At 43.0% G+C, this 23,921-nt stretch overlaps 3 protein-coding genes and 2 non-coding genes across 5 annotated transcripts; 1 reads left to right on the forward strand and 4 right to left on the reverse strand.

Annotated features, from left to right (window-relative positions):
• Positions 1-2,625: 2,625 nt before the first annotated feature.
• On the forward strand, positions 2,626-5,819 carry LOC119334661 (membrane-anchored ubiquitin-fold protein 3-like). Its single transcript, XM_037607205.1, has 3 exons — positions 2,626-3,055; positions 4,500-4,667; positions 5,280-5,819. Exons 1-3 carry the CDS (start codon positions 2,923-2,925, stop codon positions 5,333-5,335), a joined length of 357 nt encoding a protein of 118 aa, XP_037463102.1. The 5' UTR covers positions 2,626-2,922; the 3' UTR covers positions 5,336-5,819.
• Positions 5,820-6,555: 736 nt separating this feature from the next.
• On the reverse strand, positions 6,556-14,089 carry LOC119334660. Its single transcript, XM_037607204.1, has 7 exons — positions 13,801-14,089; positions 11,199-12,633; positions 10,888-10,943; positions 10,545-10,778; positions 9,923-10,214; positions 8,015-8,211; positions 6,556-6,938 (listed from the first exon to the last, which is right to left on the reverse strand). Exons 2-7 carry the CDS (start codon positions 12,609-12,611, stop codon positions 6,785-6,787), a joined length of 2,346 nt encoding a protein of 781 aa, XP_037463101.1. The 5' UTR covers positions 12,612-12,633; positions 13,801-14,089; the 3' UTR covers positions 6,556-6,784.
• Positions 14,090-15,678: 1,589 nt separating this feature from the next.
• On the reverse strand, positions 15,679-15,750 carry TRNAW-CCA. Its single transcript has one exon. It is a non-coding gene; the product is annotated as a tRNA-Trp (tRNA).
• A 95-nt stretch (positions 15,751-15,845) lies between these two features.
• On the reverse strand, positions 15,846-15,917 carry TRNAW-CCA. The gene has a single exon. It is a non-coding gene; the product is annotated as a tRNA-Trp (tRNA).
• Positions 15,918-17,012: 1,095 nt separating this feature from the next.
• On the reverse strand, positions 17,013-18,439 carry LOC119334509. Its single transcript, XM_037607070.1, has one exon. It carries the CDS (start codon positions 18,383-18,385, stop codon positions 17,207-17,209), a length of 1,179 nt encoding a protein of 392 aa, XP_037462967.1. The 5' UTR covers positions 18,386-18,439; the 3' UTR covers positions 17,013-17,206.
• Positions 18,440-23,921: the final 5,482 nt, after the last annotated feature.

Consider the following 23,921-nt stretch of genomic DNA (forward strand, 5'->3'; position numbering starts at 1 on the left):
TTGTGATTGAACACAGAAGATAAATTCTCTTTGTCCTATTCTCCTCAACGTGAAGTTCCTCGAACTTTAGTTGATTTCACTCATGGTAGATTCTTTTTGGAAATCTCCAAACCTTCAACGGACTTTGTCTGCGGTGACCACAATTACTCTTGGTCACTCTTCACAAACCACAACGACTCTTAGTTGTTGAAGACTTTGACTTGGAAACGACAATTACTCTTCGTCACTCGAGCTGACACCTATCCGTCTAGAGAGTATTCAACTCTCAAGACTAATAGGTACAAGAACTCTTAACTCAGATCTACTGTGATGCTCAACCACTCTCTAAGTTTTGGCTCTTGATTTTCTCGGAGAGGGGTGCTCAATCAATCTTCTTAGAATCTCAAGCGGAGTAGCCAACAAACGACGTTGGAGTGGGATGTCTATTTATAGTCATAGCCTTTCCGGATGGGCAATGACCATTTTGGAACACGCGGTCCAGCTAATGGCCAACCGACATGTTTCCAACAGTCAGATTTTGAGCACAACGGTAACATTACTTGAGGAGCAAGTAATGCTAACTCCTCAGTTCGAATCAAATATCTTGCATCTCCGAAGAACATCTCTGGCTGACAAGTATTTATTCGAAACACAAAGAGATTTATCTCAAACTCTCATAGGTTTTGGTTAAGCATCATAATAGTCAAAAGTCTTGAATACGTATACCCCTCTTAATAGTACGATGGTCCTACGACTCAAACAAGAGAAAGAAGAACAACAAAACAAATGTTATGTCTTCGCTTTGTATTCAATCTTCTCGACTACAGTCAGTCTTCTTCGGACACACCGAATGAAAATTGCTTCGTTTCAGCAATAAATTTTTTTAGGGCCATCTCTGGCATGCAATATTCTTGATAACAAACACTTTGAGACATGACATTTTTTTCTACAGTGCAGGTAACCTTCGAGGAAGTTTATAGCAAACTTCTCGGAAGTCACAATCTTCTTGATAGTAAGCCTCTTGAAGCATATCAATTTCTCTATTGTGCAGATAACTTCCTTAGAAGTTTATAGCAAACTTCTCGAAGCAGCATACTTTTCGGTAGCAAGCCTTTTTATAGCAAACCTTTCAGTAGCAAACCTTTCAATAGCAAACTTCTCGGGAGATTATAGCAATCTTCTCGGTAGCAAATCTTTTGGAAGTTTATAGCAATCTTCTCGGTAGATCTTTCGGAAGATTATAGCAATCTTCTCGGTAGCAAATCTTTCGGAAGATTATGGTAATCCTCTCGATACTCGAGGGACAATTTCTCTCTGTGTGAACTAGCAAACACATCAGTCACAAACTGTTTCTGACAACAATCTCCAAAACACAAGGGGCAAGTAATTGCACCAATAGGTTGATTATATGGGTCCCTTAATTTTTTTTGCTTTTTATAGGGGCTGTTGTAGCTATTTTTTGGCCCAACTTTCCGTAAAGGAAAATTATTCATGGCAAAAAGAAATTGTTGGTGATACTAAGTCGGGTTCCCGTCGCCCGCTCATATGTGTGACACTGGTGCAAATTGCTTGTGTGGCATACCACGTCATCGAAATTAGCTCATCTCGGCCAAATTTTATGCCAATTTGCACCCGCTAAACAAGTTCATGAACTAAACTAAGTGCTATTTTTTGTCTTTGTCTAAAAGAACACAATGGCCAGTTTTTTCTACCTCAAAAGAAGTGCTATGTGTTTTTATCGATTAGTGTCCCAAAGTGCACATTTCGTAGAAAAATAAAAGATGTTTTAAAATGCATATCTATAATAAATTGATGTGTGTACGTGAATTATTTTCTCAAGGCTACGGGCAAGGTCGCCGACCACAAAACCCAGCTGCCACCCATCGCCTACCCCTCTCGCCGCGCCGACGCTAGCTACGAGGTCCTTATCAGGGCAGCTTGCCGTGAAGGTGCTAGAGTGTTGTTACGACTGCGAAGGAGATGGTGCTCGAGCGGCGGTCTTCACCAGGCGGTGCGCGATGGCAATGTTGGTGAAGGCGACGGCTGTTGGATGGACCCAACATGACGCTCTTCATCGCTAGCTCGGCCTGACTAGATTATCGGAGAAGAGGGCATGGATGCATGGCTTTGCACGGCGACGAGCATGACATCAGACCCGAATCTATTATACAACAAGATGGGTGTTATTTTCCAGGTTTTCTTTATGGATATTTAGTTTTGGTTTAGGACGGTGTTGCCCGGGGTAGGAATAATGTTTTTCCCATCCTATCACCACTCTGTGGGTCTGCTTTCTGCTGGCGAAGGGTGTGTCAAGCCGTGTCTTTGATGGATCTTTCAGGATCCGATCAGTTTATGCTTCTGGTGGATTCATTTAAATTCGAACGGTTTACGTGGGCTTCAACTACATGTCCTTAACGACATTTCTCTCTCTCTCTCTCTTTAAGGGTGTGTTTATAAGCGCTTGTGATATGGTCTCAGCCCTTTTCGAAACAAAACAAAAAAAGCTGTTGTATGTGCAGCGTTATTAATCTATTTAAAAATGCTGTCGACACACACAATAGTCGCCACTCAGCAGCAGGTAGGCGAAGACAGCTATTTTCCCACTACAGCTCGAGGATAAATATAGTTTTCCGCGGGGGACGTATCTGCGAAAACACCGAGGAATCCCACTCCCCTCTTCTCTCTCTCCCTCTCTTCCTCCTTCCCTACCCTCGAGACGCCCGTCTCGTCGCTTTGCTCCCCACGAAAGAATTCTAAATTCTTGCTTAACAAAACGAGAAAGCGGATCCTATCCTTCGTGGGATCCGCATCGGTTCTTGCCCTCGCCGCGCCGAATCCGGCAGCTTTTCTTTCCTCCCCTGAATCCCTCCGCCCTGCCGTCCGCCGTCCACTGAGCCGCCGGTTGTTGGGATCTTGCGTCGGGGGGCGATCCGGCCGGGGGAGATGGCCAGCGGGAAGGAGCCGATCGAGGTGAAGTTCCGCCTCTTCGACGGCACGGACATCGGGCCCAACAAGTACGACCCCGCCACCACCGTCACCGCGCTCAAGGAGTTCGTCCTCGCTCGGTGGCCGCAGGGTGAGGCCGATCGACCTCCCTCCCCCTCCTTTTCCTCCGCGTACATATATATACACGCCTCCGCTTTTGATGCCATGTGTTTCGGGGCGGTTGCTTGCGCGGTCGTCTCGCCCCTCGTGTCCTCTCCATCGGTTTCTTGATCCGGTATGAGAATCCCTGTGCAGATGGTTCGGTCCGGATCTGGGAGCCATCCCCGCCTTTCCCTTTCGCGATAAAACACAGTGATTTGATCAGGTTGCTCCGCGGGTTGCGTGATTCTTCTGTTCTTTGGCCAGTTAGGTAACACGCGTCCAGGTTTCCAACTAACTGAGGCTTTTAGAAGTCTCCTTGCCCGTAGTAGCCAACACTACGTTGACAGGCAGAGAATAGATATGTCAGTACATCTACAAGTTCTTGCATTTTCTTAAACGGGCAGACAGAGGACATATTTTTGCGGTGATGACATTTGTTGCTACTCGTTAGTGCTCCCAAAGAATTTTGGATCTCTGTATCTTACGATGCATGCTGAAACATGTGATGACGGATGACAGGACCATTTGAGGAGGCTGTTTGTATGCCTTCTTATCCTGTTGGTGTCCTTGGATACTATCCTGATATTTAGTGGTCCAGTCTCAGTTCTGAACTACTGGGTGTGAAGTCCAGTCAGTGCTTTTATAGGGGCAAATCTGGCTGGGTTACGCTCGTAACTGTAAATTTGGAGAGTGTTTTTAAGCACGAGTCTGGACTGTAATGTAGGCACATGGGAAGTACCAAAATACTAACAGCCGAAGCGGCAGATTAGTTATGATGCACACTTTTTTAATTGTTTGTTTGGTAATCAAACAAGAAACACTAATTTGGATCGGAGGCAGTAGCTGTTTCTGCAGAAATTGTCCTTTGGTTAAGTTTCCTCAAAACCCGACGGCAAGGAAAGGAGGAATTAGTGGCAGCAGGAAGCTCCAGTTCTTATTTGCCTGCACAGATTAATAATAGGAACTGAGCTAGCTCGCACGGGTGAAGTGGATGTACAATCCCACTACTCAGGTTTAAGTCCTCATGAACGTGATTTTTGTTCCTGTTTTGTCTCTGTTCTTCCTCCGACATGTTCATTTAGTGTCTAAGAAAACATGGATTAATTGATCACTGTGACATGTTCACAGTAGAGAAGGAAATAGATGTTTCCCTTTTGCAACATATGCAAGTGTGTCCTTTGAGGATAAGGCCGCAAAATGGTCCATAACATGTCGATGACCATGCTTCAGAAGGAGAGTTTACCTTGTGATGAGATATTTTGAGTTTGCACTTCCAGGGCTTTGCCCTTTTCTTTTCAGGGGAATGGTATACAGCTTTTGCAAGTGCTTCAAATTCTCTGAATACTGCTGTTGATCATTTCAGTCTTGTAGAAGCTTTATGGAATATACCATTATCTGTGTTAAGAGTGCCTTTTTGACAATGTTTTTGACAGACAAAGACATTATTCCAAAAACTCTCAATGACGTGAAGCTCATCAATGCTGGAAGGATACTTGAGAATAACAAAACTCTTGCCGAGTCTCGAGTCCCAGTAGGAGAAGTTCCAGGAGGTGTGATCACGATGCATGTTGTTGTACGCCCTCCCCAAAGTGACAAAAGTGGTATTGCTTTGATTTCCCTCTTATTTATTCAAAGTCCCATCTCTTTATATGTTTGATGACCTCACTTGGTTTAAGATCCGAAGGGTTGAACTTCTATTATGTGTGACCTGAATGAGAATTCTGACTATTGTCTGTCCGAAGAAGTTGGCATCCACCTTTTTGCCATTCTAACAGTCCTACTCCTAAAAAATTAAGACTTAAGAGTGCACACATTGTACTGTATATCTCTAGGTGTACATTTTTTCTATGCTGGTCGTAACATTGTTTTTGCCTCGTTTAGTTGATCCATTACCTGATGCTCAGTTCTGTCAGCAACTTTGCCATTGAATTAAACTAGCAGTTTATGCTTCCGACTCTTTTTTCTCATTGTCAGAATGCGATTAGATGACTTGTTGTTGCATGCTATTCGCATTGCGGCCGCTATCTGATCTCTTGTAAATGGAACCATTTTATTGTGATAATCCAGAGTATGTTGATGTTAATTTAAAGGGTAACTATGTGGACAAGCATATTGCACTCCAGCATTTACACATTTGTTTAATTTGCTTTAGCATCGTAGTTCCGTCTGATTTGTTTCTGATCTTAATGTGCCACCATCCTTTTTCTTTCCAGATAAACACCTCTCGAATTCTCCCAAGCAGAACAGATGTGGGTGCACGATATTGTGACGCTTTCGATTCAGCCCGCGTTGTGTATTTCTGTATATTGGTGCCATCCATGCTCACAACGATTGCAAGTTCACCCTAACACTTGATTCTTGCAAGCCATTCTTGAATGAAATGCCTAGAGACGGTAACTTAACACCCATATATATTTCATCTCTGCTCGACAGTAAAGTTTGGTTACAGCGGGGGGGCCTTCCATACATCATATGTAAGCTGTAACGGGTATGCAGGAAGTCAAGAGCTGGGATGCTTGCTGTTGTTTTAAGATGTAGACATTGTGTAGTGACGTCGGAAATGAGGTTCCACTTCTTTTTTTTTTGCTTCTACATATATATACTCGTCGTATAGTATTTGTCGAGATTTTTTCCCCCAAGTTGCCACTACATATTATATCTATATATATGTAATAGGGAAGTGATTTCTGTCCAGAAGTGTAAAGGGAATATGTTTGGACTGACGGAAGGCAGTTTGTATGTGTGTTTTGGTTCTTCTGCTCGTAGCTTTGCAGTTGCAGCTGTGGTGTGCTCGGAGCAGTTGCCTTGTCAGCTTGTGCTGGACCGCGCCGGTGGCAGCCACTGGTCGGGCTGTCGACCATGGCGTCGGTTTGGCTGTCACGTCGGCCAGCTACCATCTGACTGAGCAAAGAATTGTGACAGGGTGGCTGACGACGCCAGGGATGATAACATGGCCAGTTTTCTTGTTACTTCGGCTATCCATTTTTAATGGTCATGAATTAGGAAAAGGTTGAAAGTGGGTAGCAGGTAGTACCTTTTTTAGTCTTCAACCACTACGCAACACTGGAGGCCCGTCTGGGTCGAAGGAATTTCCTAACCACTCAATATTCAGTCCATGGAAGTTCGGCGAACTCATTTGGTTAAGACAAAATGCAACCTCCAAAGATTAATAAACAAGGAACTGGAACTGACATCTCATCGCTCCTCCAAAGAACCTATACAAAATCCAGAAATGTTCATATATGACAGCTACATTGCTCAACAGTGAATGCATTGCAAGATTGAACAATGCATAAAACTGTTAATATATGACAACTTGGGTAAGCATTAAAAAATTGAACAGTAAATCTATCTTTTCTCAAACGAAAAGAAGGAAAAATAATAAACACCGCACATGCCAATGCAAGGCATCAGCGAACAAAACATCTGCAGGCAACAACTGAGTGCCAGCAATACCGAAGGCAACATAACATCTGCAGGCAACAATAATTGAGCAGTCCCAGGAACAGAGATATGATAATCAACATGCGCCCATTTAGTCAAATGAACGGAACATGGTTGATTGGCAGCCATCCAGTTCGCCACAAATCCACAATACATGAAAATTCTTTAGTGCACCTGACTTCGCAAAAAAGAAACTGGGTACACCGGTAGTTCTTCCACAAATCTTTGGGCAACAGCTATAAGGAAAAAAACGTTTGTATAATCCTGGCTGCAGCTAGATGTTCAAGCTCCAGTCATAAGGCTGATACGAGACCTTCAGTTGAGTGTTTGCGAGCAGCTCCAAGAATTGCTCCGACGCTGCAGGCTCCAGATAATTTGCTGCATGCTTCAGTACTTCTGTCTCATTCTTACCGAAGTCGGTGTTATACCTGCAAACAATTCAGAACAAGAGTTTTTGAGCTGTATCTCATTTTACCAAAATCTGTGTACTTATACCTTAAAATCATTTGGACCATGAGTTTCCAAGTTAATATTTGGTAACTGATGCTCAACTTCTTGCCACTGTTATAATTTCATCACAGTGCATATCAGGTAAAATTAACCAAGTTAATATTTGGGACTTGCACTCTAGCAATATAACTGTGTAACAAATGTATGATCATCCGCCAATCTGTCAAGTAGTAACATGGTAATGCATTTGTTGTTATCTCACGCAGAATAAATGGCCGATGTCACATCATCAACGAACTCATTGAAACCGCATTCCCTTAATTTGCTGGGCACTGTGCAGTTCCAGTTGTATTTCTAGTGACCACAGACTAAATGCGGGTCATAACCACCTCACATACCGTTACGGCCTTCAAATTATTGGATAAAGCGATATCACTAAGCATATTTTAATTATTCTTCATTAGTTATAACCCTAATAGGGCAAAGCACACAAATCCATATCTATAAAAATTATCAGCATCCTGCTATATTCCAGTTGAAATTACACGCAAAGTAATCATAAAAGGCCACATGAGTGTTAATGCACCACACAGAGCGCTACAAGCTTGGTTGACCCTTTTTGAAGCACTACTCATCATATATTCATTCATATCCAACTTAACCAAGGGCGAATTCAAGTAACAAAAACCAAGCAAACATTAGAGGACTATGTCACTATGACACACAAGAATAGCACCATATCAGACTGGTATTCTACTTTGTCTCCAACTACAAGACTGAAAAAGCTAGATCACCTAGCAATAAACTTATCTAGCTTATGTTTCGAGCAGCTCTAGGGCTGTAACTTATACCTAGAGTAAACTGTTTTTTGAAGTCAGTAGTACTATTGAACATGTCAATGTGCTAGATGTTCGGGTAAATAGCTCTATTAGATGCATTGTCATTGTTATACTACAAATTCTGGTACCGAACAGTCACACACTACTAAGCAAGAACGGTAAATACTCAAGAGCACATTGGTAAAGCAAGAATATCAATCATTCTATTGTCTTACCATCTTAAGATCTTGCTTGCAGATGCAACCTTTGCTTCAGGATCAACAATCAGTCCTCCATTCCTTACGAAATCTCGTGCAGCTTCCATTAACTCTTTATCAATATTTCCCGGCGAGTAACACCGAAGTGCAGGCCCAGATTTGGTACCACATACCAAAGCAAAGTGAACAAGAGGTTCAGGGTATGATAGGGCCACCTGCAATTACAAACAAGGGAAAAAAAGGCAGTGAGAATTTATATCACTGAAAAATTAGCATCACTTAAGAACAAGGTTTACGAGTCGACGAGTCGTTCCAAGGTTGAGACTCATAGACTAATTGTGACTAGTCTAGACTATTGCTGGACTAGTCGACATGGTACTGTAACACATACCTTGCAGTAATCAATTACTAAAACCTAGTATCAGTCTGTAGTATATACACTACATAGCAGTAGCACAGTACAGTATAAATACAAACTGAATGCATGAGAAGTGGATAAATACAAATTTTCCCTCCCACGGGTTGCGGGCTGGGCAGCTGGCTCACTTATTCCCTCCCAATCCCTAAAAAAAATTAAAAAATTGAGTCGAACGACTCAAAGTGCATGACTAGTCCAGACTAGTCCCTCGACGAACTAGTCTACCCGAATTTTCTAGTCGACATCCAGAATGCGACTCATAGACTAGTCTATCGACTAGTTTCGATTAGTCGCTCGACTCGTAATGCTTGCTTAAGAACCAAGGAATTTAGTAGTTCAAAATGACGGTGTTTTAAATAGGACATCACACTAATATTGTAGTGCTGCTATAGCATGCTAACGGTTGTGTGCATTATGTGGCTGATTTGGCAAGTAGGTACAGTTATGGGATCCCAGTGCGCTAAAACAAGTGGTACAATGCAGATCAGCTGGCGCCCAGTTTCTATATATAGTCGTTTTGCCTTCCCTTGGCAGCCCTTTATTGCATAGACGACCTTTTCAAAAAGGTTTTCACACATCTTCAATCTGACTTTCTAGAACCATAGAAAACAGGTAAACATATAATGGAAACACAGTAGGCCTTGCCTTCTATATTCCTTCGGATTTCCGGGAACTGATTACGCCCTAGGCCCAACATACTAGGTAAGTTTCAATCATTTCTTCCGGAAAAAAAAGGAACATCCATAGAACTAGTTCTGCCTTCTATATGACCGGTATATGCCATCTGATGTAAAAGGACTTCGACCATACACTAGTACGCACTGTGCTAGATAATACTCACTCACATGTACCCTTGCACACATGCAAACCGATATTATGCTGCACCGGATATTAAATTATATCAACATGCATATATGAGAAAAGAGACCCATGTTATTTGTTTGAAATAGTAGGTCAAGATAAGTTGAGTTTATTTCTTGCACGCAATAGGCAAGTTTGAAATAATCTCCACCACACTAATGTTTGGCAATTTTTACAGGCACCAACACAGATCAAGCATGTTTCCTTTAAGCTGCCCTTTCTATGAAGAACCACGGATAGATTGTATACCCTAGAGTCTAAACAAGAAAAACACATTCACGAGTTTAATTGTTGGAACACATCTTACTGAATATGTGCTTTGCTGCATGCATATACTCCCTCCGTTCCCTACTATAAGACATTTTAGCTTTTTCTTGATTCGTATGTATCCAAACACATTTTAGAATGTATGTTCACTCATTTTAGTATGTATGTAGTCAATATTTTGAAATAGCTAAAAGGTCTTATATTAGGGAACGGGGGGAGTACTTAAAGAAGCATAACTGATATAATAAAAGTATATAACACGAAAGCTTCAAGACAAGGAACATGAGTCCAGGTATCATCAAGAGTTCATGACAGGACAGATTTTTAGTAAACAGAAACATATAGGTTCCCCTTTTTCGGAGTGGATCTGCTTTGTTCACCTTGGATCTTTGGTCTTTCTGTCCGAAAGGTTTCACAAGATTGTATGGTGGCCTTTGGTTGGCACGCAGAATGCCATTTTCAATAGCTGACAGTGAATAGGCACATCCACCAATGACATACTTAAAGTCTCCAAAGAACTTTTTCCTGTCCAATGGTCCAGCAGGATGACCACATGTCACTAACGCATGGATAGCCATCATATTGTACAGATTTATGAAGAAAGCAAGCTTTTCTTCACGTGACAGGTCACTAGTTTCCACCCTCTGAAGCTCCTCAGTTGTTCTAATATACCTGTGCAAGGAATATGAGCTTCAGATAAGTGTACCGATCACCTATGGCATTAGGGCAATCAAGAGATGAGAACCAGGTTATCAATTATCAGTCTACTTACAGCACGTGCTACTATAAATTTATAACACACAACATAAAATATATAGAGATATACTCAGGTAGAAAATTGGAGTTTACTGATCAAATTATGAACTTGAACATATGTATCGACTAAAAGATTATCAGAAGTAGTCAGAACAAGCAATTCATTTTAGTATCTGCACATAAATTATACATGGATTATGCAGTTCCATGTCTTTTGCATATACTTAAGTATGTACATGTGCTAACCTTTTAAATTCCTCACAACCCTGGATGCTTCTGTAGTCAACATGCCTACCATCTTCAGATACATAAGCCTCGAAAATGGCACAAGACAACTTTCTCAACCTTGATGCGATTTCCGCCATGGGTTTTGGTGCAACATCAATGATGCCCCTAGGGATGTTGTAACACTGTGTCATAATAACGGGATCATGATCTAGGAAACGGTAAGGCTGATTTCCATCTTCAAAGACATTTTCACTGCAATACAAGCAGTGTATTAATAATAATAACCTCCAAATATTCCAACCAACGGAGACATAAATAATAGAAATAAGAATAATATCGTAAGATCATTTCAAGAGCTTACTCTAGAACATGACGAAAGAAGTGTTTGCTTGCAAGCTTTCTTCCAAATTCCACTGCCTGCATGGATAATATGTATCCACAAAATGTTAAGGAAGGTAACAATACAGTAGGGAACATACAAAACAGATGTGCGCTTTCCTAAATGTGAAATCCTTTCCAAAGATCTGCTATAAATAATGCAAACTTGCCATATATACCTAAATTAAAATAGCCTCAAAAGTCAGACAAAACCAAGAGTCGTGTTGTTTAAAATCCACATGGAAGTACTATATATAGCATGGCTCAAAAAATTGTCAATAGTAAACATTTTACCTCATCTCTCTCCAAATACTGATCTTCTGATATAAAATCCACAGCCTCACTGCCAGGAAAGCAGTTACTAAATCTTCTCATTTTGTAAAACCTATCCTTCGGTGTAATCGACTCTCTCATTTTTCTGACGATGGTTGCCAACTCATCCATCTTCCCACATCCAGATTCGTCATCTTCTCCGGGTAAAGGAGGCAAAGGAACAGCAGAGGAGGGCTCATCATTGAAAAGAGCACCAGTTTTCTCATTGAGTATGCCAGACTCCTCCATTTTCTTCAATTCAGTTAAGCCTCCAATCAGCAGGTCATTGAAATACACTTTTGGTACTATGGATGACCCAGTATTCTTTTCCAACTCCAACTTCCTACTAGGGAATATATCAATGTTAATCTCAACATACTTGAGCCTTTGCTGATGCATGAACAACCGAACCATTTTGCAATCTTCACATCCCAGTTTTGTGTATACGATAATCCTTCCTTTTGCTATTGGTTGCTCTGTCAAACCAGGCACATTTGCATCCCCAGCTTCCCCAGTTGTAGAAGTAACAATATCTCCTCCAACTTTAATCAAGTTCAGTGGATTCCATGTGCTTCTTTCCTCGGATTTCTTCTGTACCTCTTTTGGCTTAATTTCAGAATCTGAGACGGTCTTCTCACCATTGCCACTTGCTGAAACATCATTCTTGTCAACTTCAACAGGAAGATCATTCTCATCCTTTCTGCCAGATAGGCGGCGTATAAATGTTGACACTACAATGGCTCCCTTTTCCTTAACAAAATTCCCGATTGCAGCAGCTCTTTCATTGATCACAGGCCCTTGCTGAGCTTTTGAATCAAGCTCCACAGATTGATCAGAAGAACGCCTCATTGGTTCCATTTCAGGAATCTCAGTTCCATCAAAAACTGGCTCTTCAGATTTTTCTTCTTCAAGAATCTCTTTCACAGTCTGGTCTGAATCTACAGGTTTCATGGCATCAGGGCTTCTGCTTTTATCCATCTGCTCATTGAGATCCTTTTCTGGGTTATCTCTCCCATGGAACTGCCCTTTTACCTCATCGCTTGAATTCTCACTCGTTGAATTTACTGTTTCTTTTATGCTCAATATTTCTGTTTTCCTTGACAAATCCCCTTCATCTTCACCCTTTTCTCCAGTATTAGGGGACTCTTCACTGACAGAAGTTTTTACCACATCCTTTTCTCCAGGATTAGGGGACTCTTCACTGACAGAAGTTTTTATCACATCCTTTTCTCCAGGATTAGGGGACTCTTCACTGACAGAAGTTTTTATCACATCCTTTTCTCCAGGATTAGGGGACTCTTCACTGACAGAAGTTTTTATCACATCCTTTTCTCCAGGATTAGGGGACTCTTCACTGACAGAAGTTTTTATCACATCCTTGTCCCCATCCTCCATGTCGCGAGGAAAGCTTACCAATCTGCAAAAATAGCCTTAAGTAAGAAGCTTGTGCATGCAAGGTACTGTAAACTTGCAAACTAAAAATGGCATGGAATGGATGGAAATAAAATTCTGCTGGATATTCTTCAATTAACAAGCCAAATAAAGGAGAATATCAAAGACATGTGGCACAGTGATCTCTTCCATATGACGAAAATTTCATGCAGTGAGGGAATGCTCGCATTTGTCATATGTCGACCAACACGACACATATGTCAGAATGGAATGAACTGTTATGCAAGTTAAATTTGCATAGAGGGCATTTCTTTATTCATTTAGCTACAAAAAGAATCGCATGGCATGGTTAGTACCAATCAGCAACTCATATGGGTATGGAGGTGAAAGCTTTTAGACTTTTATAATGGCATAAACAAACTAGATAGGGTAAATATGCATTGATACAGATTTGTCACTCGCTATCTCAAGAAACGGATACTGAATCGAAGGGTGCACAGTGAAAAGCCTCTGTTGTGCATGATGAACTGCTAGATATGCACGCGATCGGCAATCAGAAGCAGCATCCACAAATGCTCTGCCCGCAGGACGACGAACCATGAAGCCTGGGCAAATAGTACCTGACTGATTGACGCCCCAAATGCAAACACGTTGCATCCAATAAACCACGGGGCCAACCAAGCACCAGTACATCAACATTATCAATCTGGCATGGCAAAGCTGTTATTAGCCAGTACTAATCCGCGCAATCACCAAACCTCTAGCCATATGCACGGTGCTAGGCATGTGCGCACTCAAACGCATTTACAGGTTGAGTGAGATCTCACGCGAGACAAACCCCCGGGTTAATCGCACGCGGAAACGCACGGTCGCGGTGTTTGCATTTCCGACAATAAACCCGCACCTCACCTCACCGCCCACAAACCGGATGAACACACTGAACCAAAACAACCAATCGGCGCATAACCAACCGGCCCCAGCTCGCGGATGAAGCGCCACGAGATCCCACTCCCAGCCCCCGACATCGCGATGCGATAAACCCTAGAGAAACCTCCCGCCGAACCGCGGCGGGCGCGAGCAGGGAACCGGCCGGGGGCATAACCCCTCGCTGGATTCATCGCCGATTCGAACCGCACGGCGAACAAAATCTCAGGACACGACAGCGGAAAAAACGGGGGAAGCGGATGCGAACCTGAGCCCTGGAGATCTCGGGCCGACGAAGACGGCGACGGGTATTAATTGCTGCCGAGACTAAGCGAGGACGGAGGAGATTGAGCGGCCGGGCGAGGCGAGGCGAGGAGGGAGGGAGGGAGCGGGCGGCGTGAGCGGGGGTTTAGCGGTGGCGTGGAGAGCGAGAGGAGGTGGATTTTGACTGGGGCGAGAGGAGGGGGAGACGGGAATGGAAACGGAAATGGGCAGCGGCGGTGGAGAGGAGACCCGGGGGAGGGGGGCTGTGCGGGTGTGTGTAGGAAGCGGGAACACCGGAAACTGACGAGCCGAGCCGAGGCGGAGGGGGGAAGGAAAGAAAAGCGGAAAAGGCTGCCCGGGCGGACGCTTCTGACCACGTGGGTCGGTCGACGCAGCAGTCTGTGGACCGGGCGGGGGCTTTGACCGTGGGCGTGGCGTGGCGGCCCACGGACGCCCCCCGGATACTCTCTCTCTGTGTTGCGGTCGTGCTAGAACGGGGTCTGGTTTTGTTTTGGGGGGGAAGACTTTTTGAGGAATTTTTATCTTTTTTTAGGATGAAAATTAGGGGATGGTGGCTTGATTTTAAGCGTGAGCGTCAACTCTATCCAAATTTTTTTATTTTTAAAGGATGACAATTAGGGGATGGTGGCTTGATTTTAAGCATAAGCGTCAACTCTATCCAAAAAGCTCTAGATACGAATGAATTTAACGCCAAAACGTGTCTAGACACGTTCGTATCTACACGAATCTAACACAGATTTTTTGGGACGGCGGGAATATGTAAAAGAAAACACATTTATATTATGGTGTTTAGCATCATCGGAGGGCTTGTGAAGGTGTGTCTTCGGCGAATTTCGTGGATTTAGTCGATGGTTGTCTTTGATGGGTCTGTTTGGATCCAGTCTTTGTTCATACGTCTTCAGGTTGGATCTTTTCGATCTGAGCTTTTTCTCATCGGCGACGGTTGCTGTTCTGGTGCGTTGGTCTTATGAGGGCTTAGCACGACGACTTTCCGACTATCTGCTACAACAAGTTGTGTCCGGCTCTGACGAGGGAGGGGCGATGCCGGCGGCGCGCCTTCGGCTCGCTTCAGTGTTTGTAGTCGTCGCTAGGTGGTCTATGACTACGAATGTAATTTCCATTTTTTTTATGATGTTCATTGTACTGTTATGATTGAAGATGAATAGGACGGCAGTTTCTCGAAAAAGGTAATAGGAGCATTTTTTTTCTCACTGGTAGAAGTTTTTTTTCATTTTGCTTTAATAGCTAGCATCATCGAGCATTCAGACTACAAAGAGTGATGCTACGCGGACGATAACCTTTGCCCAATCTGTTCATGGACGACCATATCAATCACACCATCCATGGACACACAATTTTTATGGAGATTTGTGATGCACTTCTTCTATGTCTGCATTGAAAGTGTTGCGCATGTTTTTAACTAAATATGACTATTCATGGCTTCGTGGATGGTCCTTTGAGACACGTGCAGAAAGATTTTTTGACTGTCATCAATAAGGTCAGGCCGGTTTCAGTATGAGAATGATGACAACAATGTGTCGACGATTTGTTCTGACAATGACAATGGTCTTTCGTTGATTCATTAACCTTAATATTATCTTATGTTTGTGATGCTTTGTAGTTCCCATGAGATTTTATAATAAATATGAGTCATTTTCAAAGTACAAATATAAATAGAGTCATGAGTAGCATTCTGCTTAGCCAAACCTGGTCTTTGGCTATTACCCAGCACCTACGTCGCACTCATTTCTTGGACCAGAAAAAACGCTTAGCCAAACCTGATCTTTGGCTATTGCCGTACAATCGCACTCATTTGGTGGACAAAAAATAAATAAAAATGTATCGGATATTTGCTCGGGATTGAACCCTACGTGAATCGAACACGCAACCTTCTGATCTGGAGTCAGACGCGCTACCATTGCGCCAAGGATCCGATGTAATGTCTTGCTATAATTAACATTTTTAACACATAGCCTAGGATTTAAATTACAAGAAAAGAAAAAAGAATCGGATATTTGTTCGGGATTTTGAACCCTACGTGAATCGAACACGCAACCTTCTGATCTGGAGTCAGACGCGCTACCATTGCGCCAAGGATCCGATGTGAAATCCTCCTACAGCAAATTCTGAAATACATATGTCGTTCTTTTTTTTTTGGAAAGACAACGCTGAAATTTTTCTTTTGGGTGACGATGCCGCATGGAAACCACGGCGTGGATTATTATGGCAAAATTTTCATTTTAAGGCTAGCATTGGAGCATACAGGGGCACTTGCCGTTTGGGCCTCTGGTGCACCCCAGGTATGCACAAGTCTTCAGAACATCAGGCAAATGAGCTGCTGAAACCACACAGAACCAACAAAACGGCAGGCAGAGCAACCACAGGGCTTCAGCTCAAACCAAAGAGAAACCAAAGGAGCTAGACGTGTAATCAGCAATCAGAGGAACCATGCTTGGGCTTTGGCTGACGCGTGTGGATATATCCTGTCATGGTTGCTACAGCTTGGCTGGAAGAAACATACCCATATATCGACTGAAATCGACGAACCTGTGTGCAATATACTCCGGCTTGAGAATGACTAGGAGCTTCAGGCGAGCAAAAATCCACAGGAACTAAGTCCTCTAGACAGAACAATCTTCTCAGTACAGGATATATACCATACAAGACAACGATGCAGCTCTCTCTTCTTGATGTGCAGCAGGTACACCATGATGTTCTCAGGTTTGCACATGAGCAGAGACATGCTCAACAATATTTTCGGAACCGAACGGGGATTCACAAAGTTACCAATGGAGGAAGTTCAGAACTACACCTTTGGTGGTAATGCTGATGGTGTGGACGGCAGAGGACCCCAACCCAGAAGCTCCGGTGACGCCCTATACCTTGCTCAAAGTTCTAATTCCTCACGAATCCTGATCAGATCAACCAAGTTTTGTGCGGCAAAATCAAAGAAAAAGTCAAAGGCACCACATTCATTTCCCTCCCTCTCAACCTCCCAAATTTTACAAAAAAGTTTTATACCCAATAAACAGTCGCAATGCTATCTAGTGAGCAACATACAGATTCACGGCGTTTGCCGAGAGCCATCGATTTTCAGCGCCAAACAGCGAATACAACATTTAATTTCATGATGTTATACCACAATTTCGTCTAATTCACTTGCTTCATAGATATCAACAACAAAACTGTAAGAGATGGCAACAAAATCAAAATCTTAACCATTTCATATGTTTCAGCAAACGGAACTTGTCGCGGCGGTCAATAAGATTAGTGGCAGTTCAGTTTCAGTCAGAATGCTAAAATGAAGAAGATACAAAGACAACAGCAGTGCTATGTGAATAGCTACGGCCATGAGGAAATATATTGACCTTCAATATCCCTAAAATGTGTCAAGGTTGGAGGTGAGGAGGTATTTTCCCTGCACGAGCCGCGGCATACACATCTGCAAGCTCAGGAACACTCTCCTTGTAAGAGTCGATAAACCTTGAATTGAAGTACCTCTCGCTCGCAGCAATCACTGAGCAATAGTCAGAACTCAGAAGTCCCTTGCCCTGCAGTATCTTCATGACAATATACCGAGGCACATGCCTCGTCTTCAGGCTGTAAGTGATCAGCGCGGGCCTGCGCACGATGTACTCTGGCTCAAGACCAACCTTGTTGATCAGGAACTCTACCGTGCTGCGCAGGTTGTCCTCAGATGATCTTAGGAGGCTTGGGTGCTTGACGACCGCAATCTTCAGCATGTCATCAGAGCAGCCGAGGGTCTTCTTCAGTAACTCCATTCTTGCAGCAAGCTTCTCTTGGGTCACGCAGGAGACGGTGGTGAGCGCATACATGAATTGGCCTGAGCCGCGTGGTACCCCGAGCTCATCTGCGCGTGCGACCAGTACCTGGAGCTTTTCTGGGCTGCAGACGATCACCCACGTCCCACTGAGGCCAGTCTTGGCGAGATGGGGGATTTTTAACCCGCAGCGCAGAAGTAGCTCGACGTTGGGCTTGACCACTGTGTCAATGTCACGCCTTAGGAGGGCACCACCTCCCAGAGCTCCCCTCGACACGGCATTGACCAACTCGTCGAAGGAGCCGAACAATGGGATCCAGAACTGAAGCCTGCTGGCGACGTCGCAGGAGCGCAACGCGGGGGCGCCGATCAAGACGAGGCGCGCGATCTTGGAAGGGGATAGCCCGAGATCGCGGAGCTTGGCGACGCGGGGGGCGAGGGTCCCGTCCACCTTGGAGCAGAGGAACTTCGGGTCGGCGGCGACGACGGCGGCGATGTCGGAGCTGGAGAGGCCGAGGCCCGAGAGGAAGGCGCGGACGGCGTCGGGGTTGGAGGGGGACCTGAGATGGGAGATGGACCTGGACGCCTTGAGGGATTGCGCCCGGGTGAGGCCGCAGGTGTTGACGAGGTAATCCTGGACGGAGAAAGGGGACTCGGTGGAGGTGGTCGCGGTGGCGGTGGCGGTGGCGCAGAGGTGGCGGTGGAGGGAGGTGAGGGGGAAGGTGGGGAGAGGGGAGGCGCCGCCGTCACGGAGGAGAGAGAGGAACCGCTTTTGGAGGCGGAGCATGGCGGCGGCGGCGTAATGCTCGCTCGGCGGGGTTTGTGGTAGGGTTTGGCGATGGCCTAGGGAGCCAGTGGAGTTCGGTGTGGGTCTGAGCAGTTAATTTGATGCCATAGTCTGGGGCAGTTTCGTCATTTCATATGAGCACTTCAAAGGTACTAGTAGGGAAATTTTACTGATCCGGTCTATTCAAGACGCGTCTCGTAACTTCCGGAAAGATCGATCTCGCACACCGGCGAAAGAAGGCGACCGCGTTCCCTTTGAGTGTCGTCGGCGTCGTCGCAAGTTCCCTCTCCCTCTGTCGGCCCCTTCGACGGCAGGAGGGTGGGGAACCTTAAAGTTGTGCATCGGGTGGGTTCTCATTAGGCTTAGGGGTGAGGAAAACGATGTCTGAATAAATTTTCTCGGACTATGTTCACGGTTAGGTGGGGCTCTTGCCTTCATCTTGGAGCCAACAGGGGCGGGGATCTCCGGATATCGTTGAGGTCGTAGGCTATGGTGTTTGAATGTCGACCGACACTTGGCGGTTCGGTCCTCGGATGGGCGGTAGTTGTGTGGAGACGGAGATTTTTCTTCCTTCTCGTGAGTGTGTTTTTTCTACCGTTGTTTTCTCTCTTTCTTTGTGATGTTGCTGGAAAAATGTCCTGCTTTGCCTAGGCAGTTGACCTGGCCGCGGCGTCGGAACTGGATCCTAGCTCTCTTCTACCCGGAAGGGGCACATAATAGCGATACTCAAAGCCACAGATGGTGAAGGCCAGTGCAAGCGTGCTGGATGCACATGTGTGTCCCTGACTTTTCGGCGTCAGGGCAAAGAAAAAGGGGAGTAGCATGGCGGTGATTATGCCATGGTTGAATATGATGACCTGGTTGGGTTTGGTTGCATATTCTTGTGTGGCATGGTCTTCTCGCAAGGTTCAGAAATAATGACACGGAGCTCCGGAGATCTTCGTATTTTATTGGTTGTTAGGGTGCTCTTCATTTTTCATGTTCTTTGTGTGTGTAGGGTGTGCTTGTACGGGTCAAGGACTTTGTATTATTTTGTGATTTGAATATAAGGTATTATCTCAAAAAAAGTCGGTGTTGGTAATAAATTTTAAAAAAGTACTATACTACATGTGCTGAAATTGAACAAGCACGCACCAGCACTAGTGGATAAATACCACACAATGAAACATCATCATGGAAACAATGCCCGTGCATATAAACATAGGTCCCTTTTGAACCTCTTAGCATCAGTAACTGCAGTGACGGTGAATGGATGCCAACTATATAATAAAAAAGTGGAGATCATTGTGTATATGAATTAGTTCTATAGGCTTGAAAGTCATTGGGAATTGTTTTATGACGAAGTGGTATAGGTACATGAGTAATTTGGTCCCCTCATCCTCCACGGCTTTTGGAGTACCTCGGCGTCAATATTCAAATTTGTTGTTATGATATGACCGACCTTACTCCAAAACAATGCTTGATTAGGCATACTTAGGATTTTCATACTTGAATATGACCAAGCTTACTCCAAATCAATGCTCGATTAGGCATACTTAGGATTTTCATATAATCCAGCCCTGCGGATTTTCATATTTAGCTAAGTTGTTCGTGATGTGAATTGCTATTACTCGTGTACATGTGGGTGCAATACATGTTAACATACTAAAGTTGAGTAACTGATTTATGAGTATCTTTTTTTGTTGCTATATTCTAGATTATAAAAGAGCAGCTTTAACTACCGCTATTCATGATACTAGATGGTACAACATGCTCCACTGCGCTCGGATATAAGTGCATCTAAAATACATGCGCTCAACTTCAAAAGAAATATAAACAAATTGATTGGACAAAAAGATAAAACACAACGAAGATGTGAATCCCAACCCACAAAAGACCAAATTTACTCGCACCATAGCTGCAAGTTTCACTTTAAGCAGTACCATCTCTTTTCGTCCTTCATCCCGTATCCCATGTATAGTAAAAGAACACAACCTTGTTAACGACCAAACTGAAACATCCTTCCTATTATTTGTGGTAATTCTAGACATAAAACTCTTAGTTGTGAACTATGCATGAAATTTAGATATATTTTTTCTTCAAAGTAGCTGAGCACCACGATTTCACCACAAGCAATATTGCCAACCATAGAGAAGAGAGCAATCATGTGTATTATTTATAACATAAAATATAATACTACAATAAATTATTATCCTAAATCTTATGCTCATGCATTATCAAACTGATGCTTTGAACTCTGGAATGACAATGGTGTCCATGCCATCTACTAATCCATTCACCACCAGTCACATGTTTTTTGTGATGTCGCATTATCTTTGAGGTGGAGTTGAATCATTTGATTCAATGGACATAACTAAAAATGTGTGAGTTCAACTCGTAGTAAAAAAACAAAAACTATAGAAAGTGTTTAAGAACCAATTCCAACTAGTAGATACTATTATCCATGTCTACAAGATGCTAATCAAATATATGTCACATGAACGCATTATCCATCATGGCATCTACTTACTTATGATGCACCCGTCCTATAACTCAATGGATGATTATGCTAATGTACACACATAAGGGACATTTGCAAACAAAGATACATAGAACATCCCTATTGAATGTCTTTATTAACGTATATACCATACTCCTCACCTCATTTTCCTTTACCCCGACTATCACCTAGAGTTTCCACTAGGGTTAATGATGATGGCTAGGGAGCCACTTTGGTGTTGTTAAGGTCGAGCTTGACCAATTAATCAACTCCAAAGTTTGAGGTTGGTTTCATCAATTTAGACCAAGAAAAAAAAATGCACAATAGTCGCCAATGTTATTACAGGATCAGAACAAATCATCAATTTCGCTTAACACCCTAAATTCAAAAGGAGTTTTTTTCCTCTGAAAATTAGTACTTGAATACTAGCTTCCATGAACTTTATGTTGTAAGTAATTGAAAAATGCTATGATCGTACACATCCTTGTGAAAACAAATAGGTACATTTGAATATCTTACGGTTCACTGTTTAAGTTGAACAAAAATTCCAGGGATAGCTTGATGTGCATTGATAACTTTTTCCTAATAACGTTTCTCTAAAATGAGAAGAAAGTTTTTTGAATATAGGTTGCTAATGTAGTCAACTGAAATCAACCATCTACTTTGGTAGCCCATTTGACATCTTCCTCAATCTTCTCCGTCAACGCAATTTGCACATTTGCTATTTTTGTGAACTCAATCTGAACATGTCATCATCTTATAGGGAAACTAAAAATATATAGTTTGTTGAACTACATTGACGCCCTCCAACCTGCCATGGTGAAGCCCAACAACATACAAAAGGTAAGGCACCCAGAGGGCATGAGGGCATTGAACCACTGGATTTTATCAGCGATCAAGGAGGAGTTGGTTCGGAGAATGTGTGTGGATGGCGACTGCCGGATGTGCATTGGATCAAACTTATCCTTGATGTACCTTTTTTCTCCGCTACAAGTCAAGCTATTGTGGATTTTATAGCTCATGATCATTTAGGGGTAGTGGTCTTCTCAACATGGAGCCAACTGGAGTGGTGCCACGATGTGGAGGAGATAAATCTCTACCCTATCTTGTAGGTGTTCATGCATGTGTCGACTTCATCCAAGTTCGTGGCGGTGGTGGTGGGCGACTATTTAGGCATCGTGGCAGCCCTATGTCCACCAACAGAGGATCGTTCAAGATGTCGTGGGATTTGCCAAGGCATAAAGGCGTGTCTAAGGTAGATCGTGAACTTTAAAAGTCATTGGCAAGTCCCATGTGGGAGCAATGTTGTCAGATATGACCTTGCTGCTCATCCCAAGCAGTGTGTTCAAGTGAGGTGTGGCACTCACAAGTTACCCAGACAATTTTTTTCGTCCATTTATTTTTCTTTTTTCTTTGCATATGAGTTGTAAGAACTTTATGATTCGTTAACCCTAAAAAGGAAAAAATAGCAAATAATTCATACTAACTCTACTTAGAAAACATGCTTTCTATAAAGTGTGGCCTCAAACTATATCCATGGTTATTTTTTTATTTTTTTATTTCTCAGTCATCTGAGAAATAACTATTTCTAAGTCACCATAAAGAACCACCCGATCTAACAATTGAGATATGCGTAGAAAATGCTCATGAGAGAGAGAGAGTTGAGATAGAGAGAGAGAGAGTTGAGCACAACATTTATATTTTTGCATAAGGGTGAGGCGAAGCTCATGTGAAAAAATGCCACAATAGCAACATTGTTTAGAGCATTAAATAAAAAAAGAAATAAAATGAAAAAAGAAATAAAATGTGAACATCGCGCATAGGCCCAAGACCGAGCTAGCACAAATGCATCACACAATCATACATTTTTTAACAACAAGGTTTAGCTATTCTTATAGTCGAATCGAGATGATACAACCATAAAAGAGTATAACTTGATCCATGTTGAAGATACAAACGGCCAAATCACATAAATTATATAACTCAGATGGAAACACTGACACAATGAGTTCCCACAAGATGCACAAGTGGTCATCGTGTCATGGAACATAACCGGTGCCATTTTCACCAGCAGAGTTCACCCCTTGTTAGAAATCTATTTTTAGTGTAACATATTTCCGTTATACGCTTGTCATCTCACCTCTTGAAGGCCACTTTTGTTGAACAGGAACCAATGTGGCAAAGGAGCAAAGATATGTAAATTCGAGACTCATTGTCGTTCAGATTATCAAGCAAGTAGTTGCCTTATCAAACAATTAATTTGTATTTCTTTGATAAAATATTAAATTCTAATTATTTTTAACCCCTCCGAGGCTACACCCGAAACACGTAAAGATATCCAACACACAAATTACCACTACTTACAAGACTGGATAAAAAAATTGGCGCACCCGCAACCTTGATTTTCCATAAGTTTGTTTCTAAGTCGTGCATGGCAATATAACTCAAGATCTTATTTAGGAGGTTAAGACAGATTTTGAGACGGAGATAACATAAGTTTGTTTTTAGTTAGCAATTATTATTATGTTGGCGATTAGATTCTTAAGAGGATGTCAGTCTTTTGTGTAAAAGAGACATCATGTAGTGATCCATAATTAATCCGTGAATTAGTTCAAAGACACAAATTAAAGCTTCGGAGTCTACAATCACGCCAGAACTAGGCCCTCACGGCAGCTAAATGAGGATGAGTGCCAATCCCCCGTGGCAAGATCTTTACGAATTTTAGCACATGGCATTCGACGTGCAATTGTATCAAATGCATGTGAGCCACAAGTACGACACATGAGAACAAATGATTCTTCCATAAAGGAGAAGATAGCAAATCAGAATCGACTATAGTAGTTGTATTTGCTGAAGAAGCAGGTATCCAATCAAGTTAGTAAATGCAGTGCACCGGATCATTTTCACGACAACAATGTTCAACATATAAGCAATGCCCTTTCGAAGCCTAATCTAGCAATGGTGAATGCAGACCGTCCATATACCCAGAGAGTAGATATTGTGTTGTATATAGGCTTGAGAGGCACCGGAAATCATTTTATAGCCAAGCAGCGAGTC

Source organism: Triticum dicoccoides, chromosome 7A (assembly GCF_002162155.2).
Source record: "Triticum dicoccoides isolate Atlit2015 ecotype Zavitan chromosome 7A, WEW_v2.0, whole genome shotgun sequence".
In the NCBI taxonomy this organism is placed as follows: domain Eukaryota; kingdom Viridiplantae; phylum Streptophyta; class Magnoliopsida; order Poales; family Poaceae; genus Triticum; species Triticum dicoccoides.

Excerpts from the sequence above, each read along its gene's own strand:
- LOC119334661 (XM_037607205.1), top strand. The coding sequence starts at position 2,923 with ATGGCCAGCGGGAAGGAGCCGATCGAGGTGAAGTTCCGCCTCTTCGAC. Across the intron at positions 3,056-4,499 it reads CCTCGCTCGGTGGCCGCAGG|ACAAAGACATTATTCCAAAA; the intron begins GTGAGGCCGATC and ends TGTTTTTGACAG. Across the intron at positions 4,668-5,279 it reads TCCCCAAAGTGACAAAAGTG|ATAAACACCTCTCGAATTCT; the intron begins GTATTGCTTTGA and ends TTTTCTTTCCAG.
- LOC119334660 (XM_037607204.1), bottom strand. The coding sequence starts at position 12,611 with ATGGAGGATGGGGACAAGGATGTGATAAAAACTTCTGTCAGTGAAGAG. Across the intron at positions 10,944-11,198 it reads AGTATTTGGAGAGAGATGAG|GCAGTGGAATTTGGAAGAAA; the intron begins GTAAAATGTTTA and ends TTATCCATGCAG. Across the intron at positions 8,212-9,922 it reads AGAAAGACCAAAGATCCAAG|GTGGCCCTATCATACCCTGA; the intron begins GTGAACAAAGCA and ends TTGTAATTGCAG.
- LOC119334509 (XM_037607070.1), bottom strand. The coding sequence starts at position 18,385 with ATGCTCCGCCTCCAAAAGCGGTTCCTCTCTCTCCTCCGTGACGGCGGC.